The sequence below is a fragment of the Ambystoma mexicanum genome, chromosome 2p (genome assembly GCF_040938575.1).
Source record: "Ambystoma mexicanum isolate Mex_15411 chromosome 2p, UKY_AmexF1_1, whole genome shotgun sequence".
NCBI classification, from domain to species: domain Eukaryota; kingdom Metazoa; phylum Chordata; class Amphibia; order Caudata; family Ambystomatidae; genus Ambystoma; species Ambystoma mexicanum.
In genome coordinates, this window is record NC_090923.1 from 1002720868 (window position 1) to 1002746945 (window position 26078).

Sequence of the window (26078 nt, forward strand, 5' to 3'; positions counted from 1 at the left end):
CCCACAAAATAAATACCCTTGAACAAAAGGGACTGGACCTATGCTGGACTAAACACGTTAGGACCAAAATGGAGGCTGCCATGAGAGTCCACATAATGAGAAGGCCATCTGCAGCCTACCTCGTGGTCACCTAGACAAAGGAAAGCCCTGAAACCCAAAATGACCGATACCAGCATTTAAAAAACCAATTGGCACTCCACTGGCTTCCAAAAAGGTACATTAGCCTACCAATGCCGTACAATGGCTTTCACCCCTGGTGAAGCCAAAACTAAAGTATAGCTGCCTATAACCTGCATAGGGTGAGAAGATCACCTTAGAGAAAACATGGGTAGCCTGAGGCACCCCTGGCACTGGGCATTTTAGGGGCAACCCAATACCATATATATCACATAAGGTAAAAAGAGACGTAATGGTTGAGGGACTTTCAGTGAAGTCCCTTTGGCCACCAAAAAGATCAAGGAACCACAAAAGACCAGGGGCAAAAAGTTCAGGAGCCAAAAAAAGTGGGGCTATTATCGTGGCTTAACACTAGGCATTGCATGAGGAGTTGTCCACATCTAGGTTATCTATCCCCTCTGCACTCTTCCTCAACCACAACCTCACCATCATAGTTCCCATTCCTCGTGTCGTTCACATCCCCCTTGCAGGAGTGTGTGTGACGAAGTGTCCTCTGTTGCTGCAGGGAGCGGTTGGGAATGTTGCCCTCAGGGCATTGAAAAAGGGTGCTTTGCAAAGTTTGCATTTCTCGGCTTCTCCTGTTTTAGGCATGGATGTTACCATCCCTGGATTACACTTCTCTAGCTCTGTACTTTTGGTGGGTGCTTTTTCAATGATCTCTTTGGCTGCCAACGTTTTAGCTCGAGTCCCCAGGACACCATATTTGGAAATATGTTTTAGGAGCAGTTTCTTTAAGGGCCATATTTAGGTCTAGGTGCCCCATTCCCTTCAGTGGCAAATTTAGTTTTTATATGTTTCTAGTGTTATGGGCCTTCAGCATCTAATTGTTCGGAGCTGTGTATTGGTTTCCATGCGAATATTGATAGCACCAGTGGTGGACTGGCCTACAGGGAACTCTGTCGATTTCCCAGCAGGCCTATACATTAAAGGTCTCTTTAATATAGGTGTTCTGCTCAGCTTATCCTTCCAGTCACAGCATCGCTTTAAAGCAAAGTATTTGTTATAAAAATGCCAGTATGTTATTCCTTACTGTAAAAAAAATGTATTTTGTCAATTTATGTTTAAGTATTTTATTAATCTGATTATATGATGGTGCTTTAAAATACCCTTGTTGGATCAAACTTTCTAGGTTTCCTTGAGCGGAGATGCCCAAACCCTAATTTGGAGGGGTTTGGCTTACTCTCTACATTCACTTGCACAGTGTATTATGAAGCCACTTTAAAAAATCTGTCCCGGGTCACTTCTGGTTCCTAGTCCACCGCTGGATATCGCCTTTGTTAGAGTCTGGTCCCGATTTCCCCCTTGGCAGTTGAATGTATGATACAGCTTTTATTTCCGATGGCGCAGGGGCCTTAGCAGCCAATGAAAAGTAGCAAGAGCATGCTTGCTTGCAAGCTATCCGGAGATAGGCCCGGTTGAATTTGAACCTTGTGGGTTGTTTGCAAAGTTGAAATTAGTTATTTCTCAGTCTGACTGATCATCCTTCTGCAATGGATTTCACCTAAATTACATCCTCGTATTTATTTATTTGTTCATTTATATAGCGCACCAAACCCAAAGGTATCAGGGCGCATTGCTTGAAGATTACAGAAATGTTGCGAGACAGACGACAGTTCAATACATTGTAAGGGGTACAGGTAGACGGACATCAGTCAAAACATAGCTACAAATGTAGGTCAAGGGCACCGCCAATTACTGCTACTGTACCGCCTACGGCCACACCACACTGAATGAATGTGCCGGATCTCGGAGGCTAAGCAGTGTATGGCCTAGTTAGTACCTGGATGGGAGACCGCCTGGGAATGCCAGGTGCTGTAGGCTTAAAAAAAAACAAAACAAAAAAAAAAACAATTTAAAAATTACCGCTACTGTGCAAAGAGCCAAGTTTACACATTTTCCCTGAAGTTCTGGACAACTGTTGCCCCAGCTTTTTGTAGCTTGAATCTTGGAATCTTTAAGCAGTGTGTATGTTTGGACCAGGTGGGTTGGTCAGATTGATTTCTAGTGAATTTCTTCACAAGGTATTTCGGTGCCTAGTTGGAGAGGGAATTGTGTGTTAGTACTAGAGATTTGAACACGATTCGGTCTTGAACAGGAAGTCAGTGGACATTGCGTCTAGCTGAGGTGATGTGGTTGGCTCTCGGGATGTTGAGTGCTGCTCTCAACGCATTATTTAGTAACACTTGTAGTTTATTCACATTCCGTCTGTTCGTACTTGGGTACAAGGCATTGCAATAGTCTAGTTTATATAGTATGAGGGCTCTGGCCAGTGTGATGCAACTGTCGGGGGACAGGAATAGTCTGCAGGCATTAATCAGTTCCGATGTGTAGGCTGTTGCGGAGGCCGTAGCATTAACTTGTCTAGTGAGGGTGGAGTCAAGATAAATGCTGAGAGTTTCCACTTCCTTGGAGACTTTGATGTCGATGCCATCAATATTGAAGGATTTAAATTGGTTTCTAGTTTGGTTAGATGGGTCTGTGATCCGATAAGGAGTAGTTCTGTCTTATCATTGTTAAGACAGAGGCCGTGGATAGCCATCCACGCCTGAATAGTTTGGTATATTTCATTTAGCAGTTTGGTATCTGTCGTAAGAGCCTGTGATAGGGATGAGGATTTGGATGTCATCCGTGTAGTTAATGTAGGTGACACCCATGTTGTCTAAGTTGTCAAAAAGTGGCTTGGTAAAAATGTTATATAATGTGGGGGAGGCGCAAGAGCCTTGTGGTACTCCGCAGGAGACTGGGGCAGGCTCAGCTGAAGCTGTCGGTGCGAATACCCTCATGGTTCTGTTGGAGAGGAAGGACTGTATCCAAGTGGAAGCTTTGGCGGAGAAGTGGGCTGCCGAGGTCACGTGTTTACACAAGACTTTGTGGTCGACTAAATCAAAGGCTGCTAATAGGTCTAATAGGAGGAGGAGGCGGGCTAGGTTACCTTTGTCTTTTAGTTCATCCATTTGATTTTTTAGGTCTATAAAGGCTGATTCAGTACCATGAGCCGGTCTGAAACCTGACTGTCGAAAGCCTAGGAGAGATTGTCTTGAATTAGTAAGTATGCAGCCCTGTCAAGAATTTTCAATAAGAAAGTTACTGTCGTTATAGTCTTGTAATTAATAGGGATGTTAGGGTCGAGCCTCATTTTTTTTTTTAGTAGTGGAATGACAGACATCTTTCCAGTTAGTCGGAACATTAATCGGTTCGAAGGATGCATTCATGGACGAGGTGATGAATGGAGCGAACTACTCCGCTGACTCTTTGACGACTGTCGGTGAGCAGATGTCCCCTTGGCATCTGGCTGGTTTAAGACTAGATATTATTCCTTCTACTTCCCTTATGGAGACAGGGGAAAACGCAAATGGTCTACATAGGTTGGTAGAGGAGTCGATTGTCTCTAAAAATTGTGCATCAACCGGCAGTTTTTTAGTCCCTATTTTTGTTTGTAAGAGTGATATTTTCTCTAGTAGCGTGTTTTGTCTCTTCGAGCACCAGATTGCATCTTTAGTGCAATAATCTAGTGGTGTTATAGGGGATTCTAATTCTCTAAGGATGAACAGCTCTATGGCTTTACATCGGCCTACATAGCCAACACCAAGCAGCGCTGGATACGCCGGCACTGTAGAGTTTTTACATTAAACATTTTACATGCTGTGTAGGAGTTTTCAGCGTCATCAAGATGAGCATCGATTGCATACCATGTGTATCGAGCATGGGGCACATTGTTACATTGAGGACAAAACAAAGAGTATACCCTCCATGGCGTGAACCGGTTGGGAAGGTGGGCCGAAATTAAACAATTAGTATGTCAGTCACAGAGAGATTGACCCAATCACGCCTTGAATTTGTATAGGAGATTATCTCTTCCTCTGATCTCCCAGTCACTGGCAAGTTTCTTTGGGGTTGTCCCGGAATAGCAGTTGTGGAAATATTACTAGTTTCATAGTTGAAAAATCTCCCGTTACAAATTCTGGGAACAGACAAATGATGGAAAAACACAATCTGAGGGTAGAGGAACCAATGGGGATTGTGGGACCCTGCACACGTATATGAAAAGAAAACGAAAGAATGGCAGGAAACTTCCCGTCCGTCAACCTACAAAATGTTGCAATACTCTGAACTAACCACTAGATGGAGGAATATGCAAAGCATGCGAGTCCAAATTGATTCACAAGCCCCACAAGGCAAACCAACAAAAACACCAATACTGATCTGAAAAGTCAATAGATCCTTGCGGTTCCTCAAGATGAGCTGTTTGGGCGAATTTTTAGAAAATACGAAAAGTCCTCCCATAGGTAAAATAGGACAAAACCAATGGGCAAGTGCTGTGCTCGTATTATGCAGTGTTAAGTATGTACACACAGGTTCCCTGAAAAAAAGGGGCTGTCACCAATCTGGGGTGTCGGCGTACACCCCAGAGCAGATTCATGCATTCAGTTTTCACTATCAATAGACTAAGGATGACGGCAGGTAAGGACATGCAAACGTTTTGGAGATGTACATGGCGTCAGGGTGTGGGGGGAGAAGGGTATGCAAAGCGCCCACATCTTCCACGTCGCCCCTAAACATATACACAGGAGACACAGACCCAGGAGGTTGACCAACAACTCCAGGTACGTCAGAGGACTTGGAGAATACTACTACTACTACTGTTGGCTTAATTGAAGAAGGCCCATGGGTGGTGGGTGCAGAGGTGAGTGTTTGGTCATAAGTGGGTCTAGCCGGTGGCAATTTCAGACCCAGTTTACAGACCCACGGTCAGTACTTGTAGCTGGACTTTAGGATCCATTTTAGAGAAGGCCTCTACAGATGTCCTACAACGCTGGAGAAGGACAGTCCACAGGACTGGTGGTGAGGAGTCTTGAGATGGTGCAGCCAGGGATTGCTAGCAACAAGGATGGAACTAAGGACTTAGGCCAACAGCCTGGGGCTCAAGCAACACAAATGTCCCTCAATGTCACACAGCAAAGGAAGCCACAGGCCAATCCGCTTGATGTCCAGATTCAAGGTGGGATCCCCTAAAAAGAAGTGTAGACCACCCAGAACAGAGCAGCTCTGTGGGTCCTAGTAGAGACTAAGTGTTCCAAATTAAAGGGTGAGGAAGAACAAATTGTCCATACTGGCTCAAGGAAGAGAGGGAGGGAGAAACCTGTGGTAGACTTCCCGTGGCTGAAAGATGTGGCGCTTTGCTTTACAGAATATGGCTTGGCCAATCACGGGCTCAGCAGCAGTCCAGCATCCTTCAAGGATCCTCTCAATGCTTCTGATAAGGGTTCCAGTAATCCACTTAAGAATGTCTCAAAGACTTCCTCAGATACAGAACATGCTGGGGGCAGGGGGTAAACCCTTGCTGACTTAACCGAAATGTTTCACCGTTCAAATCGAGCTGTTATCAAACATCAAGGTGAGGTTGTGCATTGGTGTTGCACAGCTGCCCTTTCCGGTCTCTGTACAGAGCCCGGAAGAGGCAGAACCATTCCCTATCCTAAACAAGATGGAGAGACAACAAAACAGAGGCCCAGACAGGCAGAGCTTAGACAACAGTAACAATTTAGGCCTATCTAGCGGCCAAAAAGCATATTTGCAGTAACAATGGTGCACAGTAGTGGCACACTAATAAAAAGTGATACACACTTTAGAGAAAAAGGTATGGGAACCAGCTGCTCACCACAATAGCACCCTTGAGGGAGGTAGTGGAGCTAGACAAAAAGTACTAGCAAGTTGTAGTGATAAGGGAGGAAAAAAAAAAGACAACAGAAAAAAAAAAAAAGAGCTCAATCATAGGATTTGGTCTCAAGAATGAGGGTAAAAAGGGCCAAAAAAAAGTCTGCGCAATTTAATCAGTGGGGAAAAATATAAAGTACAGGACCTCTCTCTCACCAGAAGTACAACCTAGGACTCACTCTCAAGTGCAAATTACATTTTCCAAATGAGTTTAATGGCAAGATCCATGTCAGTGGAACCTTTGGCACCTCCCCAGGTGAACCGCATCTCATGTCACAGCACGATGTTTTCTGGATCGGTACCCATTATTTCTGTCCACAAGTAGTGAGCATAGTCATTATGTATTCCCACCTCTGGAGTCCAAGGACTGCAACTGCAGGTCCATTATCTGCTGTTGAAAAACCATCCTAGCAAATGAAGCAGGTCCAGTTGCCACACGTACTCTTCCCCTCTATCTACATTAAAACAATTACAAGGCCAACTGCACAAACTGTTATATTCTACCTTTAGAGAAAATGTCATGTCAATGAGTCTCAAATAGGGAAAAGATTCTTTGGATAGTAACATTATGACAGTGCCATAAATGAGTCAATTTTTTAAAAAATGCAGATTTTACAATACGAGCTAAACTGACAAATTATTCTAAGCAAGTCTGCAAAGTAATTCACAAGACCCAAGTGGGTTTCAGCCTTGTCGCAATAGATATACTAACATTGACAGACTGATATTGTTTAAGCATGAGGACCATGGGATGTTATTTTCTCCACTTTAGAGAGAAGCCTTCTGACAAGGATTACTGCACATTCAGAGAAGAAAGTGAGTCATGTCTGAGAACACCTTCTGTATGCATTTAGATCTGAATTCTGAAAAGCGCACGCAAAAGGAAAGGAAAATGAAGATTGGAGGGCAATTTACCATTGAAGGGGTTGTTGTTGGTACGGATCCGTTCAGCAACTGCTTCATCAAGTTCCCGCTTCTTCACACACTGAATTCCCAAATTCTGAAAACTGGAAAAAAAAGGTTAAAGAAATGTAAATTGGGAGCTGCTGCCACCATGCAGGATGACTTGAAATCTGCTTCTTACTGAAGACCTATTGGTTGCTTGTATAATCCTTATGTCACTTTAGTGCCCCATTCAGTAGCAGACTTGTGCACGATTTACACAAGCCCCCTTCTGGGATTATCTTTACCAAACACCAAGAACAGCTGCAAATTCGGGTGGGAGTTGACAAAGGAGAGCTTCTGGTGTAAGGTCCAAGTGCAAAATGCCAACTTCCTTCACATTTATAGCAACAGAGAATAGGTGGATACAACACACTGATAAAATCCAGGATTCAACCCCGGAATAAGGACAAATTACTTACCTTCAGTAAAATTCTTTCTGATGCATAATAGTATTCTTGCCACAGTTCCTCCTTGGGTGGAGGAGTGAAGCACACTGGTACACTGATCTTTTGTTGGCAGTGAAACAAAACCAAACTCAAATTCCATGTAAGGGCCAAAAAAAAGGCTTTGGGATGTTCTCAGTTAAGTCCTTGAGGAAATGAAAACTCAAAAAGGAACACAAATGCATGAATCTTGTTCAGGCATTCTTTTAAAGACAGAAAAGGCCACCAAGTAACCTTTCACTATACCAATGTTCAAATCAGAACCAATTTTAGCAGAAACGTCAAAACTGTGCTGATTGAGACCAACAATGGCTCAAGCTCTACATCATGACACCAACTTGTGAACTTTTGCCAGCGACCAACTTAAATGGGTAAAGAACGCTTGCCAAAAGTATTGCACAAAGAACCTCCTCTGATAGCTCCCAAACCTTACACCTCAACAGCCAGGAATGAAGGCTCAGGGTCCTAGCATTAAGGTGAAGCAATTTGCTGCTAGCCCAATCAGCAACTGCTTCCCTAGAAGAGATTCTTCAGAGAACATAGCAGCATAAGTAGCATGACCGAGTACTAGGTTCTCAATGTTCGGAGAAATTCAGGTTACTGTTCTGCTCCAACTTCCACTGCACCAAAAAAGGTATCGGCAGGAATTAAGGTAACACGTGTAGACTACTTTCAACTACCAGACAATTACGAATCGAATCTTCATTGAAGTTGAAAAACATCTAATTTCTTGGCCAATGCAGACCCCATTTGCTGCATCAGATGGTTTGGGTCTACTGGATCGAAAATATTTGGCCTTTTCCATTTCGACTGAAATATTTCTGGTTGTTATTTTGGTTCTAAAATGCAGGGGAAGATCCCCCCCCCCAAAATCCCCCTGAATGCCCCCCACCTTTAACTATTCCCTTACACCACCCCATATATATTTCATCGAATTTACCCAACAATAAAAAAAAATTGGTCAAATTGAAAATATTAAATAATTTTTCGATCAAGTATGGTAATAACCATCAGATACCACACTTACATTTAGCCTCCAGGTTGGAATGAGGGATGTACAGGTTTTCCAGCTAAATACAAATTGTAAGGGGTGTGATCCAACAGTGACCCGTTGATAATCATCTGCATTATTGATCTATATGACTGAATAATACAACATATGACAGTTGGGTGGAGATGACCACACCCTTTCAACTCTTATCACCACCTGTTGTAAAGCCTTGGAAGCTTGCCTCACCATCCTTCCTGTACGTCCAGTGGTATTCAAGTTCCTGCGATTGGTTGCATGTTGCAATTAAAGTCACACACCAATGATGTAGGTGGCCTATGTGAGAAACCTGAAGGTGTCCCTCTAACTAGTCCCCGGGGGATCTGTCATCCAGGTGGCCAGGACAGGACCATTGCTATTGGATCCAGTTCCTGGGGGTGGACCAGTGAGGGAGGATCAACTGGATGGGGGGGGGGGTCTTCGAGGAGTGGAAATGGGATACTGATGGGCGAGACGCGGTATCCCCATTCTTCTAACACCTTTTTCCCATCCTGCCACATAGGAAACTCAGAAACTCTAGCCCCCAAGCCTCTTTTTATGACAAAGACTTTCTTACACCATGAAAGACAACAGACTAACACTAGCGTGGTTAACCTGACATGTCCCAACACAAGGGTCAGGCAGAGTCAGGCAATTGACCAGAACCTCACACACCTGACAGCCGTTTCCCTTCCCCACATGGATAAAAAGTGCAGCATGAGAGCACATTACGAGAAAAGCAGACAGCACGACGAAACATCTCTCTTTTTTTTTTATTTGGTTAGTCGACAGGTCAACTCTTCAAATACTTTTCTTTACAAAACTTGTTGTGCGTATCTTTTCACACAAATGAAAAACATTTTTCAACCAGGAAGAAGATAATTATTACAATCATTACTATTGTAATTAGTGCACAGAATTAAACAAAAACAGTCCTATTGGCCTATTGGCCATTTGGGAACTTCAGAAACAGAACATCAATGTTTAAGTGTCGGTAAGACCACATCAAGATAGTGTACTATAGCAATTTTCACTGTTAGTCTCAGACTTCAGAAAATCAATTGCCATATCCGATCATGATGCAAGTTGCTATGCAGATCAAATACTTTCTTAAAAAACGTATCACACTTCATTCAGGACATTCCACAATGAGATGTAGAGTCTCTTTTTTTGTTTACATTCAGACAGTAATGACAATAATTCTGTTTTAGGGGTACCAATTTTCTCCTGCATAACACTTCGCGAGTGTGCCATTAATTAAGTCTAAAACGCATATATTGTGTGCGGATGTGTGGAGATGGGCATTTATTCAACTATTCAGCCATCACTCTGTATCTCTTGCTCCCAAACAAAAGGGTTTTGAAATATTTAAGTGAGGTGCACTTTGCTATATTATCTGTCCAGTCGCGTTGGTGGATTTTTATTTTGACACGTCCTGGATTTGTAACGAGTAAGTCCATGGTGATGGATGCATCAGCTAGCGCATTCATTGTGCAATTATGCCAAGCTATTGGGAATTCATTTTCAGATGTTAGCAAATAATGTGCCACTACTCTTAGAATGTTGGATGTTTCTAGGCCTAAGAGACATTTTCGAAATAGTGCACATCTCTTCCATATCACCTGACAATATAAAGACCGGGCTCCAAGTTCATGTCATATCATGGATAGAGGAGTGCAACTAGGTAACTGCAGAATTTGCTGCCAAAATTTGGACTCCAACACGTCCCAGAATTTTCGTTTTTTTGGGCAATGTGGCTTCCACACCATAAAGTAAGCTACGAAGAACTTTCATTTGATAAAATGTCACTATATGCTTAAGGGAGTATTTTCCAAACCTCGTGGCAAGAATTTTGGCTTGCGAGATTAATGTTTGTAATTTGCTTCTGAGTTCTAGAGTGTACAGATTAGTATTATTTGTGTCTTGTACAATCACACCTAAGTATTTATATTGCTGGACATTAAGCAATTTGCTTCCCTGTAAATACCATTTATGCTTGTACTTTTTTGACTTCAAGTTATTATTGCAAACTATTATTTGGGTCTTGCTTGTGTTTATGACCAGGTTGTCATCTTTGGCATACATATCTAGTTGGTGTAACATTTTTTGAAGACCCAATGGTGTTTGTGACAGGAGTACAAGGTCACCCGCATACAATAAATATGGAACTTTTTGGGTGCTTCGTATATGGGGGGGGGGGGGGGGGGGGGGGGGAAATCACCAGAGCAATTTGTAAAGGTTTCCCCCATGTCTAATATGAAAAGGTTAAACAGAAAAGAAGCGAGAAACCCTGTTTTAATCCTCTTTGCATGGAAATTGGGGGAGATAATTTACCATCAAAGGTTACTCGCACTTGCATTAATGTTTTCATATGAAATAACATGATTGGGGATATTAAGGTGGTCGGGCAATCATGCTTTCTCAGTTTTGCGTATAGGAGCACTCGATCTATGGAGTCAAAGGCCGCCCGAAAATCAATGAATCCCAAATAGAGTGACTGACCCCGGGCAGCATATTGGGACTTAATCATATTTAAGGTGAGTATGTTCGGGATTGTGCTCAAGTCCGTGACAAAACCCGATTGAAATGGATATTTAAGATTCTCTTTCGCTGTCAACACATTTAGTTATGAGGATTAGTCGACAGTAAATCTTGCCTGGCACATCTAAAAGCGAGATGGGTCGGTAGCTATTTGGGGAATGCCAATCTCTTTGTAGATGGGCACAGTGATCGTCCCGGGAGGATAGCTCAGCGGCAAAATGCACGCCTTGGAAGCAAGACGACACGAAGCAACACAGGATCGATCCCCGGGTCCGTGCTTAGAAACCTCTGGGTGTTTAAGCGCATTATAAATATGCAACCAAGACAAAAAAAAAGAAAAACAATTATGCAACTAAAAAACAAACAATTCCTATAACAGCGCCTCGATGCCTGTGGGCTGTGTGAGTGCTTTAAAAATGTAAATAAATTAAATAAATCGCTGGTGTCCAAGTTTTAGGTAGGCTCTCGGTATGATTTATAGCTAAAAAAATGTTGTGCAAAATAAATGCCCAGATCTCTGGATGATATTTCAATGTATAGTTCGACAAGCGATCCGGGCCCATTGCTTTGAAGTTACTGGCTGTTTTGATGAGATAGAGGATATCGTCTTGGTGGAAGGAGAGATGGAATTTAATGGGAATTATTAGCTGTTACAAAGTTTCACAACCATTAGGGACAGGGTATAGTTGCTTAAAACGTGTTACCAATTGATGTGTGTTCACAGCGGTAGATTGCATTGCTGTTTGAGGCCTTATGGTATATCGATTTATAATGGCCCACATTTTGGATGTATTTTTGTTTGCCAAGATCTTTAGCATGTCAGCACCATCCCTCTGATATAACTGCACTCTATGACATTCGATCCAGTTTTTATAGTCAGCTCTGATTTTTTTGGGGAGCTCGTCTCTGATGGTCGGAGGACAATTGGCAAGCTTTCTCAATTCAGCTCGGTATAGCGATTTTCTTGTTCTTACAACGTTATATATATGCAAGTGATGTTGCCTGGTGACGTTTAATTTCGTTGCTGAATTAAATGCATCACATCGCTATACGCTATACCCACACTTTCCAATTGCGTGACTCCACTACTCAAGGAGGGAGTTAAATACTGATTGAAATGAAAGAGCATCCTCAACATCCTTTAGATTGTCTAGCCACCCTTACAACATTTCCAACTTTGGTTTCCCATTCTGCTGTTAACATATTGTGGTCACTCAGAGGAATTGATCACACGAAATTTCTTCAAGAAAGGCAAAACAACATGATTGACAGATATAGTCGATGGTCATTGCACTGGAGCCTCTGCTCCATGTCGGCACTGCGGGTTATCAGAGTCAAACACGCCATTTAGTATAGGCAAACTTGAATTCCACTGATGTAGTCTCTCCTTGTTGTGCGAGTTAATCAAGGCTAAGCAAATGAGGTTCAGATCACCAGCTAATACGAGATGGGATGACCTTTGGTCTTCAACCACTAGTCCAACAAAGCATTTAGATCCCTAAAGAAGCAGTCATCCGACAATAGCACTGGATTCCAGTATATATTAAGTATGGCGTAGTCCGTGTTCTGGGTCTTTAGCTTTACCAACAGCATGTACTTGTTTGGAGCTACACAAAACTCAGGTGAAAGTCCCTTATCTATTTTTACAGAAATCAGCCTGAGGCTGGTCTCCCTTGGAGAGATTTGGATGCTGGATTTAAATGTACTTAATGGTTGTACCAAATTGGATACTGAGACAACCATGTTTCCTGTCGAATTTGCCTATATTGCTCCGATCGTTATTTAGCAGACGTTTAAACCCTCTTGTATTCCAACTTAACAGAGAGATGTCACAATTGCCAGGCACAGAGACTAGTTAGCGTTGATTGCTATTGCACTGACATTGCTTGTCGTTTTGTTGAGCACTATTTACTTTGGTACTCACTACAGGTTTGATTTGTTCAGGTTGGAATTGTTTCATGTCAGTGGGTAACTCCCCACATGGGGTCGGATCTACATAGATAATGAAGCCCAATTTGTGTAGAGCTTCCTTTGATTGCCAAATCAGATTTTGGACTACTTGCGAGTTCATATACACAATCTATCAGAATTTAGGTTTGTATTATCTGGAAATTCAACCAATGCAATATCCGTAGAAATTATGTCCTCAAGCTGATGTACATCTGAGAAAATCGCCATCACTGACCTTCGATTGAGGTCGTATTGGATGGCAGGAGGAGATTTAGAGGCCAGCACTAGAGAATTGGAAGCAGGTTGTTTGCGAAATGGTAAGTTGGAACCCCTAACCATATCACTTTTGTGAGAAATGGTCCTGTCAATTTGTCTGTTGAGAGTGCTTTGCTCCTTAAAATTGCCTAATGCACTCTCAATGAGAGGCATGAGGGCCCCTGGGAGGTCTGATGTGACTGTTAACGTCCGAAATCGGAGGTGTGCTATAAGATAGTATAGGGGCACTGGGTCTGGTTATCGCTATTGCGAGGTTTATTACCTGCCTCTTATCCGAACTAGCTAATGAGGTCGGCCTAAACTGTTCTGATGTGGGTGCTCCTAATGTATTGAGCCGCTGCTTTTCGCTGTGATCCTGCTCCTTGTGGAGTGGTTTAGCTCCACTGGGTAGCTCTCTCACCTGTGGCGGCCATTTTTGGGTCCTAAGACTGCAAGAGCTGGTGCTACATGGCCCTTCATGTAGGCATCCACTGCCTTGCAGATTTCAGCTCTATGCATGTCCATCGCTTTCTCATTATCATCATTGGTAGGTTTGTTACTTGATGGATCGTTAGGGGAAGTTGATGAACATTTCTTTTTGGATTCAACATTTGTGGTCTTATAATTCGAGACTTCTTTTACCAATTCATCTAGAGATGGGTAATCAAGCGCATGCAAAGGTTTGACCAAAGGGTCACCTTTTTTTTCGCTTGTGATTGCTTTAAGTATTTTTTCTTAACAGCTTGAGAGGCTATTGAAACGCTCTTTTTGGGCAAAGTAATTGCCTTAAAAAATTGTTTCGATGTGGCACTCCCTGCACTCTTAAATGCTTTCTAATTTTTGGTCAGTTTTGCTAACACAGTCTTTATTTTTGATGGGCATTCCTGGAGTGAATATCGTATACGTTTTCTTTTTCCCCTCCCACCGGGTCATCTGCTTCCGAGAGCTTTGAGGTTGGGATACTCTGGTTAAGCAGATTGGTATCCTCTACTGGGTCCTCATAAATTACCTTGTTTATGAATGGTAATGGCATATTTACATAGATTTTTCTCTTATGGTGTTCAACTGGTGGTGTTGAGAGTTTGTGCAGTTGCTCCATGTCAGTTTGGCAAGCTATGGAGATTACGGGGGCTTTTGGGGTTATCGGTTGTTGCGACGGGCCCAATTTTGGATTTAGGCTTGACCCCACAGAGTTTTGCAATGCATGCATTATTTCCAGATGATCTGCTTGATTTGATAGTTTCCGATCTAAGGATTCAAATCATTTATTCAATGATTGTATTGCGAGGCTCATTGCCTGTAATGAGAACTCTACTAATTTATCGGTATGTTTTATTTGCTTAGATGTGTTTACACTATGCGTTGTTGCTTGAGGCCTCCGTGGGGTGGGCTGGATAAATTAAATGATTGAGTCTGTAATGATATGACTAACATCAGGGAGCACGACAGGTGAGCCAGACAGATTTTCGGGCAGCGTTTTAACTGAGAAGAGTGCCTCATCAGCTGCAATTGACCGCTAGAGAATCAGGTTTAGGTATTTTCACTGTTGGTGGGACCATGTTTAGGATCGCGGTGTCAAACGACATGTTTTTGCTGTTTTCCGTTTGGGCATTTAGATTGAATGCCTCTGCGGGGGGGGGGGGGGGTTTGAGTGGGGAGTAGTTCTACGTAAGACAGATTCTCTACTCACAGGATCTCCTGCCTGTGTCCCGTAGGATCTTTATTTCTGGGTTGCCCCCCGTACCACCCACAGGTTTGGCCATGTGGGCTTTAAGCGTGCCACTACAGAAAGCTCTGATGTCAGAGTTCATGATACCACTCGGGGACGTTCTAAATGCATTTTCAGTTTTGCGTCTCAAAGGTGTGGAACATGACTAGCTAGCAGCTCTTGAACGCGCTGCAGATTTTTCGCTTACCGGTAGAGCGGAAAGTTTGATACAGGGCATTCCATTTTCAATGTTCGAGGCAACATGTTGTTGCCACCTCCAGAAGTTGTTGTAAACCCTGGTAGCCCTGGAAGCCCTCGTTGCCTCGGGGACAAACGCTGTGAAGAGGCAAAGAGGTAATTCCAGGTACTTCCGCTCAGTGCGCACGCGCGCTGGTGGCCGCATAGACAATTTTGTAGCCTTGCCTGGGAAGTGGGTGTGGTTTGGCAACGGTTAGCAATGGAAAGCCAAATTAACGCTCCAAAAGGCTTGTAGGAGTTCACAACATTGCAAAGGAAGTCCACAAAGGTACAAGAACATCCTGAGGCAAAGAGGTACTTCCAGGTACTTCCACTCGGTGAAACATCTATCCAAGCACATCAGTTCAAGAGAAGGAGAAAGGTGGCAAGACCCGAAAGGCTGACAAGGAGAGAAGAGACCTTGCCCTTTCCAACCCAGACCCGCAAAGCCTCCCTGAAAGCAATTGCAAGACCACGAACAATAGCCAATGTGTGTTGCAGCAGATGTTAACTGTACACAAACTATGCCTACACTGATAATCAGAACAGGGAGAGACGCTTGCTACTGTGGTACCAGCCTGGACTCCAGAGGCAAGAAAAGCCAAGCAGTTCATCACAGCTGGCGATTCGAGGGGAGAGCTGATAAGAAACCAAATTGTGTTGAATGAAAGTCGCAAAGGGCAAATTAAGGCAAGTTCAAAGAACTGTTAACATTAAGGGAAAACCAGCTTCAGAGGGGCCAGCACCACGTGGGCGCTCATTCAAGAGACTCTGGTTGATCCCGCGTTTGTTTTAACTACTGATACCAGAAGGCCCTAGAAGAGCCAGAAGGAAAAGGTCGAAGTGGTCATACAGGGGTCTAGTAAAACCCCCTGTAGAATCGAAAGTCTTTGACCTACAAGTAAATGAAAAGCTAAGGGAGGTGAATCCCGCATAGTGAGAAAAGAGAAAGAAGTGTGATTGATAAGAGTGTACCCGATGGAGGGATGTGCACAGTGAACTGTTTAAAAAGACATTAAGGCTTATGAATGCCATAGTGAACCCGACAGAGGGTGGCTCAATTTCAAGCGGGGTCTGAGCCTGGAAGAGGGGGGCCGAGGGGCGACTACTCCTCAACCAATGTACATACCGAAAGGAAATCTTCTATATTATTTTGAATAGACCAGGCCCTCGGAAGCAAGATCTGAACCACCGAAGGTCCAGTTATCACTAGAAATGTTTTGGTGGATCTGAGCCTGGAAGAGGGGGATCCAGGGGTGAAAAGCCATCACCAAACGACACGTGAATGCTGTAGTGAACCCGACGGAGGGAGCCAAACATTGGAGAAGGGTCTGAGCCCAGAAGAGGGAAAGACAGGGGTTAAGTCATCACCCTACATACATTAGGGAAAGGAACTTTGTTATTTTCGGAACCCATCAAGTCATCAGAGGCAAGAGACTTTTTGTAGAAAAGAGACCCAACCACCGAAGGTCCCGATACCTGAAATGGAACTGTCTGGTGCTGGAAAAGCTCGAGTGTGCTGTGCTCAGGAGTCCCGCCTTGTCCCGTGCTTAAAACGTGGGGAAGGGAGACCTCAGGCTACCACATCATGACTTATCATTTGTGAACACTTCTTTCTTGTGAACACTATCCCACACGCTTTTTGTATTTATTTGTAAAGATTGGCAATAGTTTTCTTTTTTTAATTGTTTTTTTAATTTATTTTTTATTTTTTTAGTATAGGCCCTTTTTGGTGGACAAGAAGCCACTAGGACTGTCTTATCATTTGTTGGTCGGAGCTTGCTCCCATCTTAGATTTAGGTTTAGATTGGGCGTTTTTCCAACCTGTACATACAGATGAACACCCTTGAACTGTGATCACTCGTGTCTGTCTTTACTGTTGCCACCATGAGTTCCTTACACCAAGTAGCATGCCAACCATTTCTGAGAAAAATATTGCATCATCTATATATACATAGTATAAATGTTGGTTTCCCACTCAGCTGCCCTATCCCTACCAAACTACCATTCCAGTCTTGTAAAGACTCAACCTGCAGAAGGATAGCTTCCCTAACCCTTATAAGCAAACATGCAGCAGATGTACATAAGGAACAGACCAACATCCATTACTGCTTCCTGCCAAATCTTCTGTGTTCCTTAGGACAATGGTCCCTATTGCAAAAATAAAATGTCAATGTGTCTCTGGCTTATATATGCCAAGGTACTGTCCCTTTTTACCACACCACTGATTCCTTGCACATGCCAGGGGAGTAAAGTAAACTTGGTCATCCCCAAGAACACTTAACATTTAGCTGATTTATGCATTTTCCAGTCTGAGAAATTAGATAGAGTAGTAATGATCGCCATCTCTAGTTGATCGACACCTATGGGGGTGGGGCTGTTTGGGACATTATTCAAGATTCATAAATGTATATACTCAACACTGAAAAGTATACATTACATACTGAGACGTATATATCATACGAGAGGCATACATTAGACACTGAAATATACACACTGTACATAGATAGATACATTTTATACTGAGAGGAATATACTGGGATACAGGTATTAAACAGTGAAATAGATCCACTGCATGCTCAGATACATTCACTGTATTCAGAGAAGTATATACTGTTTAGTGAAATTCAAGAAACCTCCACTGTGTCCCTGTGCAACTTGATTGGCAAGAAGTTGTTCATGGCCCCACATCCGACCAGAGCCCGATGGCCGAGCTGGCCATTCTTAAAGGCTGTGATTTAAGGCTCCATTCACTCTCTGCAGCTCTCCGCTGCTCGTAGCAGTGCAAAGAGGTCAATCCTAACCCTGCTTGCCATGCACAACAGCTGAAGTACAATCAACCCCATGCAACAGAGAGAAGCACCGCAGGCCTCCAAAGCTCAAAGCCAAACGCCACTCCTGACCCAGCCACAAACAATGGAAAGTTTGTGAGCACTCAAGCATCCAAAGAGAAGCACGCATTCAGCTCAGCAAGCAATGCTGCTACAATTATGTGCCAAGCATTTCATTAGGCCATTACATCCATCCAGCACTAATATTTTGTTGCATGCCTCCTGTCCAAACGCCTTGTCATCCCGCATCCCAGCACTGACAATTCACGCCTCCTCAGTCATGACGCATAATGCTAAGGCATCCGCTCATAGTTATTCACACCTGCACTACCAACCCTCCCCCATGAGACCTTGCATGAGTCACACTAGTTTACAAAAACTCACTGACCGACTCGCTGAGCAAATCACTGCAACAGCTGATAAGCGCAGCGCGGCTGCACACTCTAGCTTACACACCATTAGAAACATAGCCAAGCGACCAGCAGCACAACATATACTCTGTCCCAGAGCCACCCCACTTCCTCTGCGCACCAAACCCCCCTCACCACTGACCACACGCCCCCCCCCCCCCCCCCTCCGCTATCCTCAAGAAATAACAGACTACATATCGATCAGCCCCAGTGCTCATAACCTATGGCCAGCACATCTACACCACAAACTCTGGGCTGGCAAGCTGCACCTTAATCCATAATAATAACCCCTCTTATGAAACACCTTGCTGCCCATACTCACCCCACCAGTCTACCCCACCAGTCTGCCCCAACCAGGTCCCAAGCTCTCTTAACTGCCAACAAAGCCCTGCCCAAACCACATAAACCACAGATTTGTCAGAACAACTTACCTCTGATATCTCCAACACCCAGCACTCCCAATTCAAAGGTGCCTTGATCAATGCAAAATCTGTACCTGTCCACACCTTGGACATCCACTAGCTCACTGAAACTCACAGGCTAGGCCTCCTAGCCCTTACTGAGTCCTGGCTACATCCAGCCTCGGGCCCTGCACGATTCCTAACAATCCCCCGGATTCACCATCCTAAGAGCAGATAGGCAGGATGCAAGAGGAGGGGGAGTGGCACTAATATACAGAGAAACCCTGAATATTAGTAAGCACCCCTCCAAGCTAGATGGCAACTGATCTGCTCTCCCTAAAACTCACCAGCTCCCACACCAGCTCTATACTACTAAGTCTAGTATATAGGCCTCCTGAATCCCTCGGCTCCTCGAAGACGACCTCATTCATCTTCTCAATGACAACCTTAAACCAACGTCCAAAATTATCCTTTCAGGATATGTGAACTTGTGCCTAAATGACCCTATAGACCACACCAACACCTCTCTGGCTATGGCACTAAAGGCTCTAGGTTTAACACTCTGCATAAACACCCCCACCCACATCAAAAGTCTTGTTAGGAGACATCAAAGGGGAAGTTAGCTCACAAATGGTATTGTCCTGATCGTTCTGACATGTATATTTAAGCATACCGTAATTGATTTAAAAAAAAATCCTATGCATCTTACCTTAGTTTTCCTCACTTTTACAAATGAGAAAAGAAAGAGTTGGGCGTGACCATCTTGTGCTAATCTCATCCGTTGATGCATCGTCCTAAATTAAAGCTCGCTCGCAGCATCAAATCATATCACCTGCCCCTGAAGCTGACATCACTAATCCAAACGATATGCTCCACCTAGTTTCAGGACGTTCGTGGCCAGCGTAGCCAAACGTGCCAAGGGATCACCCACGCCATAACATTACTGAATGCAGAAACAGGAAGATAAACACACATATCCTCTCACAGCGCATAACCTTTCTTAATTGTCCCAAATAGGATAGCAAAACATTATTTTAAAGAAAACATCAATAGTCTGCAATGTAACAAGTGCTTTTATATTAAGTGCACGAAATGAACAATATTAGTTTACCATACAAGTTCTAGCTATTGAACATTGCATGCTTAGAATGTTTATAACTTCCTCATGATACGCCAATTGCTTTCAACAACTGATCAATCCCTGTACTCTGTGTCCTTATGTTACACCAGCAAAACTTTCTAATGATGCACATGGTGTTCCGTTTGTGAGAACATATGGATTCTTTGCACTTTCAAGCGCAACGCTTTCGCACGTTGTTACCCCATGAACGCTGACAGGTTGAGCGCTATTGCTGGTACCGCCAAAGGGCAGATTGGTCCCCGTCGGTAGTCCCACATAACTGTTATATAATAAGCACAGTTTATGGTTATCTGGAAATGTTGATTGAAGAATCCAGCCGACGGTAGCTGGAAACTGTGGCATAATCAGAATGGTACAATATATCTGTGTAGATAACAGAATAAAATATTTTAGTAGCCGTTTGGTAATCAAATACAACACGTTACTGTACAATTCAGAAACCGGATGAAACCTAATAAACACAAACCACACGTAATGAACACAACAACATGGGGGAGTATTTGAGACCACACGTGCATGAAAGGTTAGCGCTGTGAAGTAGATTTAGCCCCCAATGAGATGGAGAACCAGAAGCACCCGCTTAACATAGCAAGCCCCACCAGAAAATAAGGAAAGATAGTAAAGTTTTATGTTGAACCACAGACAGATGGCACTATAACAGAACTGGTAAGATTAGTAATCAAAAAGAGAACCAAGTGCCCACAGAAAAGGTTCAGCCCCCAACCCTCCTCCCAACCCCCACTTTATGGTACACAACGATGCAACGGTGACAGCACACCAGGATATTCCACAGGACAAAGCGGTTTAGCTATCATTAGCCTGCATACAAGTTGTGGTTGCGGGTCTTCGATGAGTAATCGTCAGAATATGCTCCACTAACAACCCATAAGGCCAGTAAGCAATAAGTCCAAAAAAAAAAAACTATTCGTTCCTCTTTAAACTATACACAAATAACAATCATAACTAGACCGAAACAAACCGCGAGTTATGCTCTCGGTTTTTATAGCGCACAGTATAAATATCATTCAACATAACATACTGCGTCAATTCTTTTGGTCAAACCACACATTCGCGGGTCACGCTGAATTAGTCATTATGCATACAGCACACATGCTGTTTTTAATCACACAAATAATATATATAGTTGAGCTTACATAATTTCAGGAAGTTCCATTCTCTCGCTGTCACACTGAGTAACCCCTCCTAACAGATCGAAGGAATGGAAACTAAATTTTCGTATGTCCACTTTCAATATAATAAGTGTTATTATTTATTTGTAGGTATTCAACACATTGTGTGCTTCGAACAGTTGCTGACTTGTGCTCAGGGCCAAACAACAATAGCAGCTTGTTTTCAGTGATTGAAGCCAGAGACAGGTAGGTTTCGATTTTGTGAAAGAATGCCAAAAACAAAGAAAATATTAAAGTAATGGACACGCCGCTGCTTCGGGCAAGTGGTTCAGAAAACCAAGGACAGTTACAAACAGCCATGTAAAATAGAACGGTATGTGTTGCTGCTACATCCGGGGATATTCAATCTAAACCCCACCTCTCCCTCATTCAGCACTGTTTCATGGCACAAAGCGCAGAATGTGTGGTCAGTGTGACTGTATTTCTTCCTCCCTTCCCCCTGGCACCAGGCAAGGAGCCTCCCAGGTTCATTCCATAGTGATGTAGTAGTAGGCTTAGCATATTATCGTACTTTTCACAATGTAATTTATGAGAGGCCGGACCTTCACTCCATGGAGCGATGAGCCCAGCAGACCCACGTGGGAATCGGCAGACGGCTGAGAAACAAACCAATTGTAGCCTGGCATCCCATATGGAGCAGGATCATGTATATTGGCTTAGCAGTCAACTGTGAGGTTCAGACCCTATATGTGATGTCATTAATGACGCTGTGGCCTCTCAAAAGGCAGAAACATTTATTCTGGAGTCCGAACGTTCTCGAGCAGCAGAGTCCTTTGCTGATATTTTTTGTATTCTGTACAATTAAGCCTTGTTATCCTTGCAAGCTATCTCTTGGCTTCTTTCCCTATAGGGTTGTATTCATTCTGGTGTGAGCGTAACAGGGGACAGCCTTCAATTGCACAGCGCTAACTATAATTCATGCATGTCCGTTCATACTCCCTCGCGCACCTGAAGCAGCACTCTCTACCTTCTTGCGAGACAGGTGACATTGTGTGCCCAAACTAAATAAGTAACATTCATGCTCAGACAAGGCCTTGTGCCAATTGGCTGTGCTAGTGCATAGGGTAAGGAAGGAGGACCTGTGTGTACAAGTGCTGGAGGAGGGTGTTAATTTCTAAACTCATACCTGACGTGCCGAAGTTTAGGAGGCCACCCTTGGTTTAGTGAAACTGGGGAACTTTCTGGACAAGCCAGACCAATGTAGGTAGCTTGGCAGGCGGTCAAGACTAAGTCTGAGGAGTGGCGATAGTGATCGGAAGCCCGCAATGAGCACACAGCAACAAACCACAAATTACTCTTAGACAAGTGTATATGAAAGATATCTATACAATTATTGTCGACAGGACCAATAGATGCGAGTAAACTTTAGTTATGCGAAAACAGTCATCACACACAATACTCTACTATACAGCATGTATACAATATGCTTCATAATGCGACAAATGAGGCAAACACAGCCACAACCTGTAAAGCAAACGGTTACTCAACACGCAAGGAGCATTTGACAATTTTTCAGAGTAGTTCCCCTAACTTTCTAGTCCAGCCCTGAGAAGTGGGTAGCCTTGTGCTCAACATTGCAGTAGTGTGTGAAAGCGCACGATCGCGCCGGTGAAGCAAAAATCTTCTTGGGAAGGCTGTAGAAGGTCAGGAAGGGGCCCGAGGCGATGAAGAATTGGTTCACAATATTCGAGTACGATGTGCCCTTGGCAGAAGATCAAGTTTTCAAAAAGGGGAGAACAGCTGGGGAGCGCAGGCTAACCCAGTCAACATTGAATACCTTTATGGGATACTCGTGTGTAAAAGGTATTGGTTGTGCCGGTCCGAAACTGTCAAGGGATGCAAAGGCTTGATCCATGTAGCCAACTGGAGCCATGGGATAGCTGGCATCTCTGCAATGACATCCTTTTTACCCCTTTCCATTACCCGTTCATCAAACTTATTGTTGATGGGATGCACCTCCACTTCGTACATATATAAAACATATACCTTATTGTAACGACTTATTGCGTCTGCTTTTTGGAGGCTGTCAGGACACTTTCTGAAGTCCAAGTAAGAGCTTAGTAAAAGCATTCAACTGGGGCAGTCCAAGACTCCAATCTTAGTATAATGCTGTACCCAAATGAGTTCAGGGTAACGTAACCAGAGCAGCCAGGCTGGTTTTTGGAGGGACAGAGGGCTGTAGAATCAGTACAAATGAAATTGTAATACAAACTGTATTGTAAAAATAAATGGTTTATTTAAATGAGTAGGTCCAGATAAATCTTGGGGAAAATGAGTACTATCACATTATATATAACCACATTTATAAAAACACAACACTATGCTTGAAGGTACACAGACCAAAGCATATAACCTTATTTGGAACACCTAACAGGAGTTCTTGGGAAGTCAAAATAGTTACCTTTAGATTACTTTCAGTAATACCAGAGTAGTAGACCCTATCAGTTGTACCGTGACGCTCAGAAAGAAATCAAATGGTCTAATCAACTGGACAATAATTTTTCTGATCTAGTGACACTCCGATCTTAGGCACAATATAAACCTATAACTCTGATCCAGGATAACAGTTATTCTAGGGGAGGAGGACACTGGGGTGTAATATTGCATTACGGTTGCTTTTCAGTTCAAAGACTAAGGGAAGCAATTATTCAAACTTATTTTAGGATAACACAGTTACACTCAAGGTAAGTAAAACCCATACTATAAGCAACTGAAAGGCAGGTGTAACCTAAGACTCCTAGTGTCTGTCTAAAACAGACCAGGGAAAGCAAAACCCAGTGTTACACTTTATAAATGACCCAAAGTTATTCTAGGTAGGTAAAAGCTATGGCAGATGTTTTCTGGACAGGCTAACAGCAAGCCAGGGGAAGCAAAACCCAGTTTTATGGGTGGGGGGGGGCAAAACCCAGTTGGGGGACACTTATACAATTATCCTTACATGAATAATTAAGTGAAACCAACAGCATTACCTTTGTGGAAGAGGCACAACCAATTCACAGGTGAGCAAAATTAACCAGGTTACTCACCATAGTGACCACCTTATTCCTAGTCCATAGTCCCCTTTCCTCCATACTTATGGGACATTCCTCCGTCCTGTGGGACGGGAGGGACCGGAGCACATTGAAAAAGCATCAAAAATGTTACAAACATTTAGTCCTACCTCTTTCTGCGCGGGCACAGAGACCTTTAAGCAATAACAAAGGAACCTTATTAGAGGGGATGGCGGGCTGGTGTATGGAGGAAATGGGACTATGGAATAGGAGTAAGGTGGTCACTACGTTGAGTAAACTGGTTATACTCCTACGTCCCGTCCCCTTTCCTCCATACTTATGGGAGATTCCCAAGCACTCCTCACAGGAACTACTGGTGGATGGAAAACCACCTACTGAAAAAGGTTCTTCAGCACAGACTGGCCACACTGAGCATCAGATCTGGAGCTCAGATCTAGACAATAATGCACACAGAAAGCCGAGGGGGAGGCCCAAGTAGCCGACTTTACGATGGTCTCCCAGGGGACATATTTCTGAAGGGAAACTGCAGCTGCCTTGCCCCGCAGCATGTGTGCATGAATACCTTTAGGAGGCTGCAGTCCTTGGAGAGTGTAAGACTTGATAATACAGGCAGCGACCCATCTGGAGATAGTCGCCTTGTGGATTACCAAAGGTCACCAACAGTTGAGAAGAGCTCCTAAATTCGGAAGTTCTGTCCAGATAGAATTTAAGAGCCCTTCTAACATCCAAGTAGTGCAGAACCCTTTCCAATGCTGAAGCAGGGTTCGGGAAGAAGACTGGCAGGGAGATTGACGGATTTAGATTGAAATCAGAGACCACCTTTGGCAGGAAAGAAGGGTTTGTCCGTAGGACCACCTTATCCTTGTGAAAAACCAAGAAGGGATGCTCGACCAACAAAGCCTGGAGCTCACTCACACGCCTCGCTGAGGTCACAGCAACCAAAAAGGACACCTTCCACGACAGGTGCTGGAGGTCCACCGTGGCCATTGATTCGAATTGTTTATGGCACAACGCCGTAAGGACCACATTTAGATCCCACGATGGGTGCGGATTACGAACCGGGGATAAAGGCGTGTCAAACCTGCAAAATGTCTCTTAACCACTCGATTAGACAGAGTAAGAGCATTGGTCCGTAGACAGGTAAGTGGATACCGCCGAAAGATAAGTTCTGACAGAACGTGAATTCCCGACTCTGCTAAGTGGGATACAAAGGACAGTACTGTGTCAATCGTAGCCGCCCATGGGTCCAGTTGTTTGTGTAAACACCAATGACAGAACCTGAGCCATTTGCTTCTGTACTGAGACCTCGTCGAGGGTTTCCTGGCTCCCTGGATAATGCGCATGTTATCCGCAGACAGGTTGAGATGTTCTAAAGACATGAGCTCAGGCACCATGCCACCAAGCTGAACGATTGTAGGGAGGGGTGCCACAGATGTTGATCCCCCTGCTGAAGAAGATAGGGACTCACCGATAACCTGATCGGTGGATACACTGACAGGTGTTGAAGTTCTGAGAACCAAAACCTGGCTGGCCACCACGGAGCTATGAGTAGAAGAGAACAGTTCACTGTGTTCTTCAGCTTGCAAATCGTCCGATGAATCAGAGGCGGGAAAGCGTAAGCCCTCATGTTGTGCCATGGAATCTCGAGAGCATCCCCCAGAGATGAGGCTCCCAGCCAGTTTCTGGAGGCATACAGAGGAAGCTTCCTGTTTGCCGCCGTCGCAAAAAGGTCCACTTCCAGAGTGCCCCAACGCAGGAAAATCCATGAGAGGATCTCCGCCTTCAATTCCCACTCGTAGCTGACCATCGTCCGCCGACTGAGGGCATCTGCCGTGACATTCAGCTGGCCCGGAAAGGGTGCTGCAACTAGCCAGACACCATGACGAACCGCCCACTCCCAAATCTGGATGGACAGGTCCACGAGAGGGGGAGACTTGGTGCCCCCGTGCTTGTTGATGTAATACATTGACACCACATTGTCCGTGCGGATACGGACCACTTTGTTGGCAATGATCGGTCTGAACGCCTGGAGCACTAGGAAGATCGCCAGAAGCTCCAGATGATTTATGTGGATGAGCTTGTCCTGAGGCAAGCAA

The 26078-nt window shown here is 43.9% G+C and overlaps 1 protein-coding gene across 2 annotated transcripts in view; it reads right to left on the reverse strand.

Moving 5' to 3' along the window:
* Positions 1-26078, reverse strand: part of RELA (RELA proto-oncogene, NF-kB subunit) — a 507042-nt gene that overhangs the window by 308440 nt on the left and 172524 nt on the right. For both annotated transcript variants that reach the window (XM_069644816.1, XM_069644817.1), the window contains exon 6: positions 6808-6899. In XM_069644816.1, coding sequence (XP_069500917.1) covers positions 6808-6899 — 92 coding nt within the window. The remainder of the gene's footprint in view (positions 1-6807; positions 6900-26078) is intronic.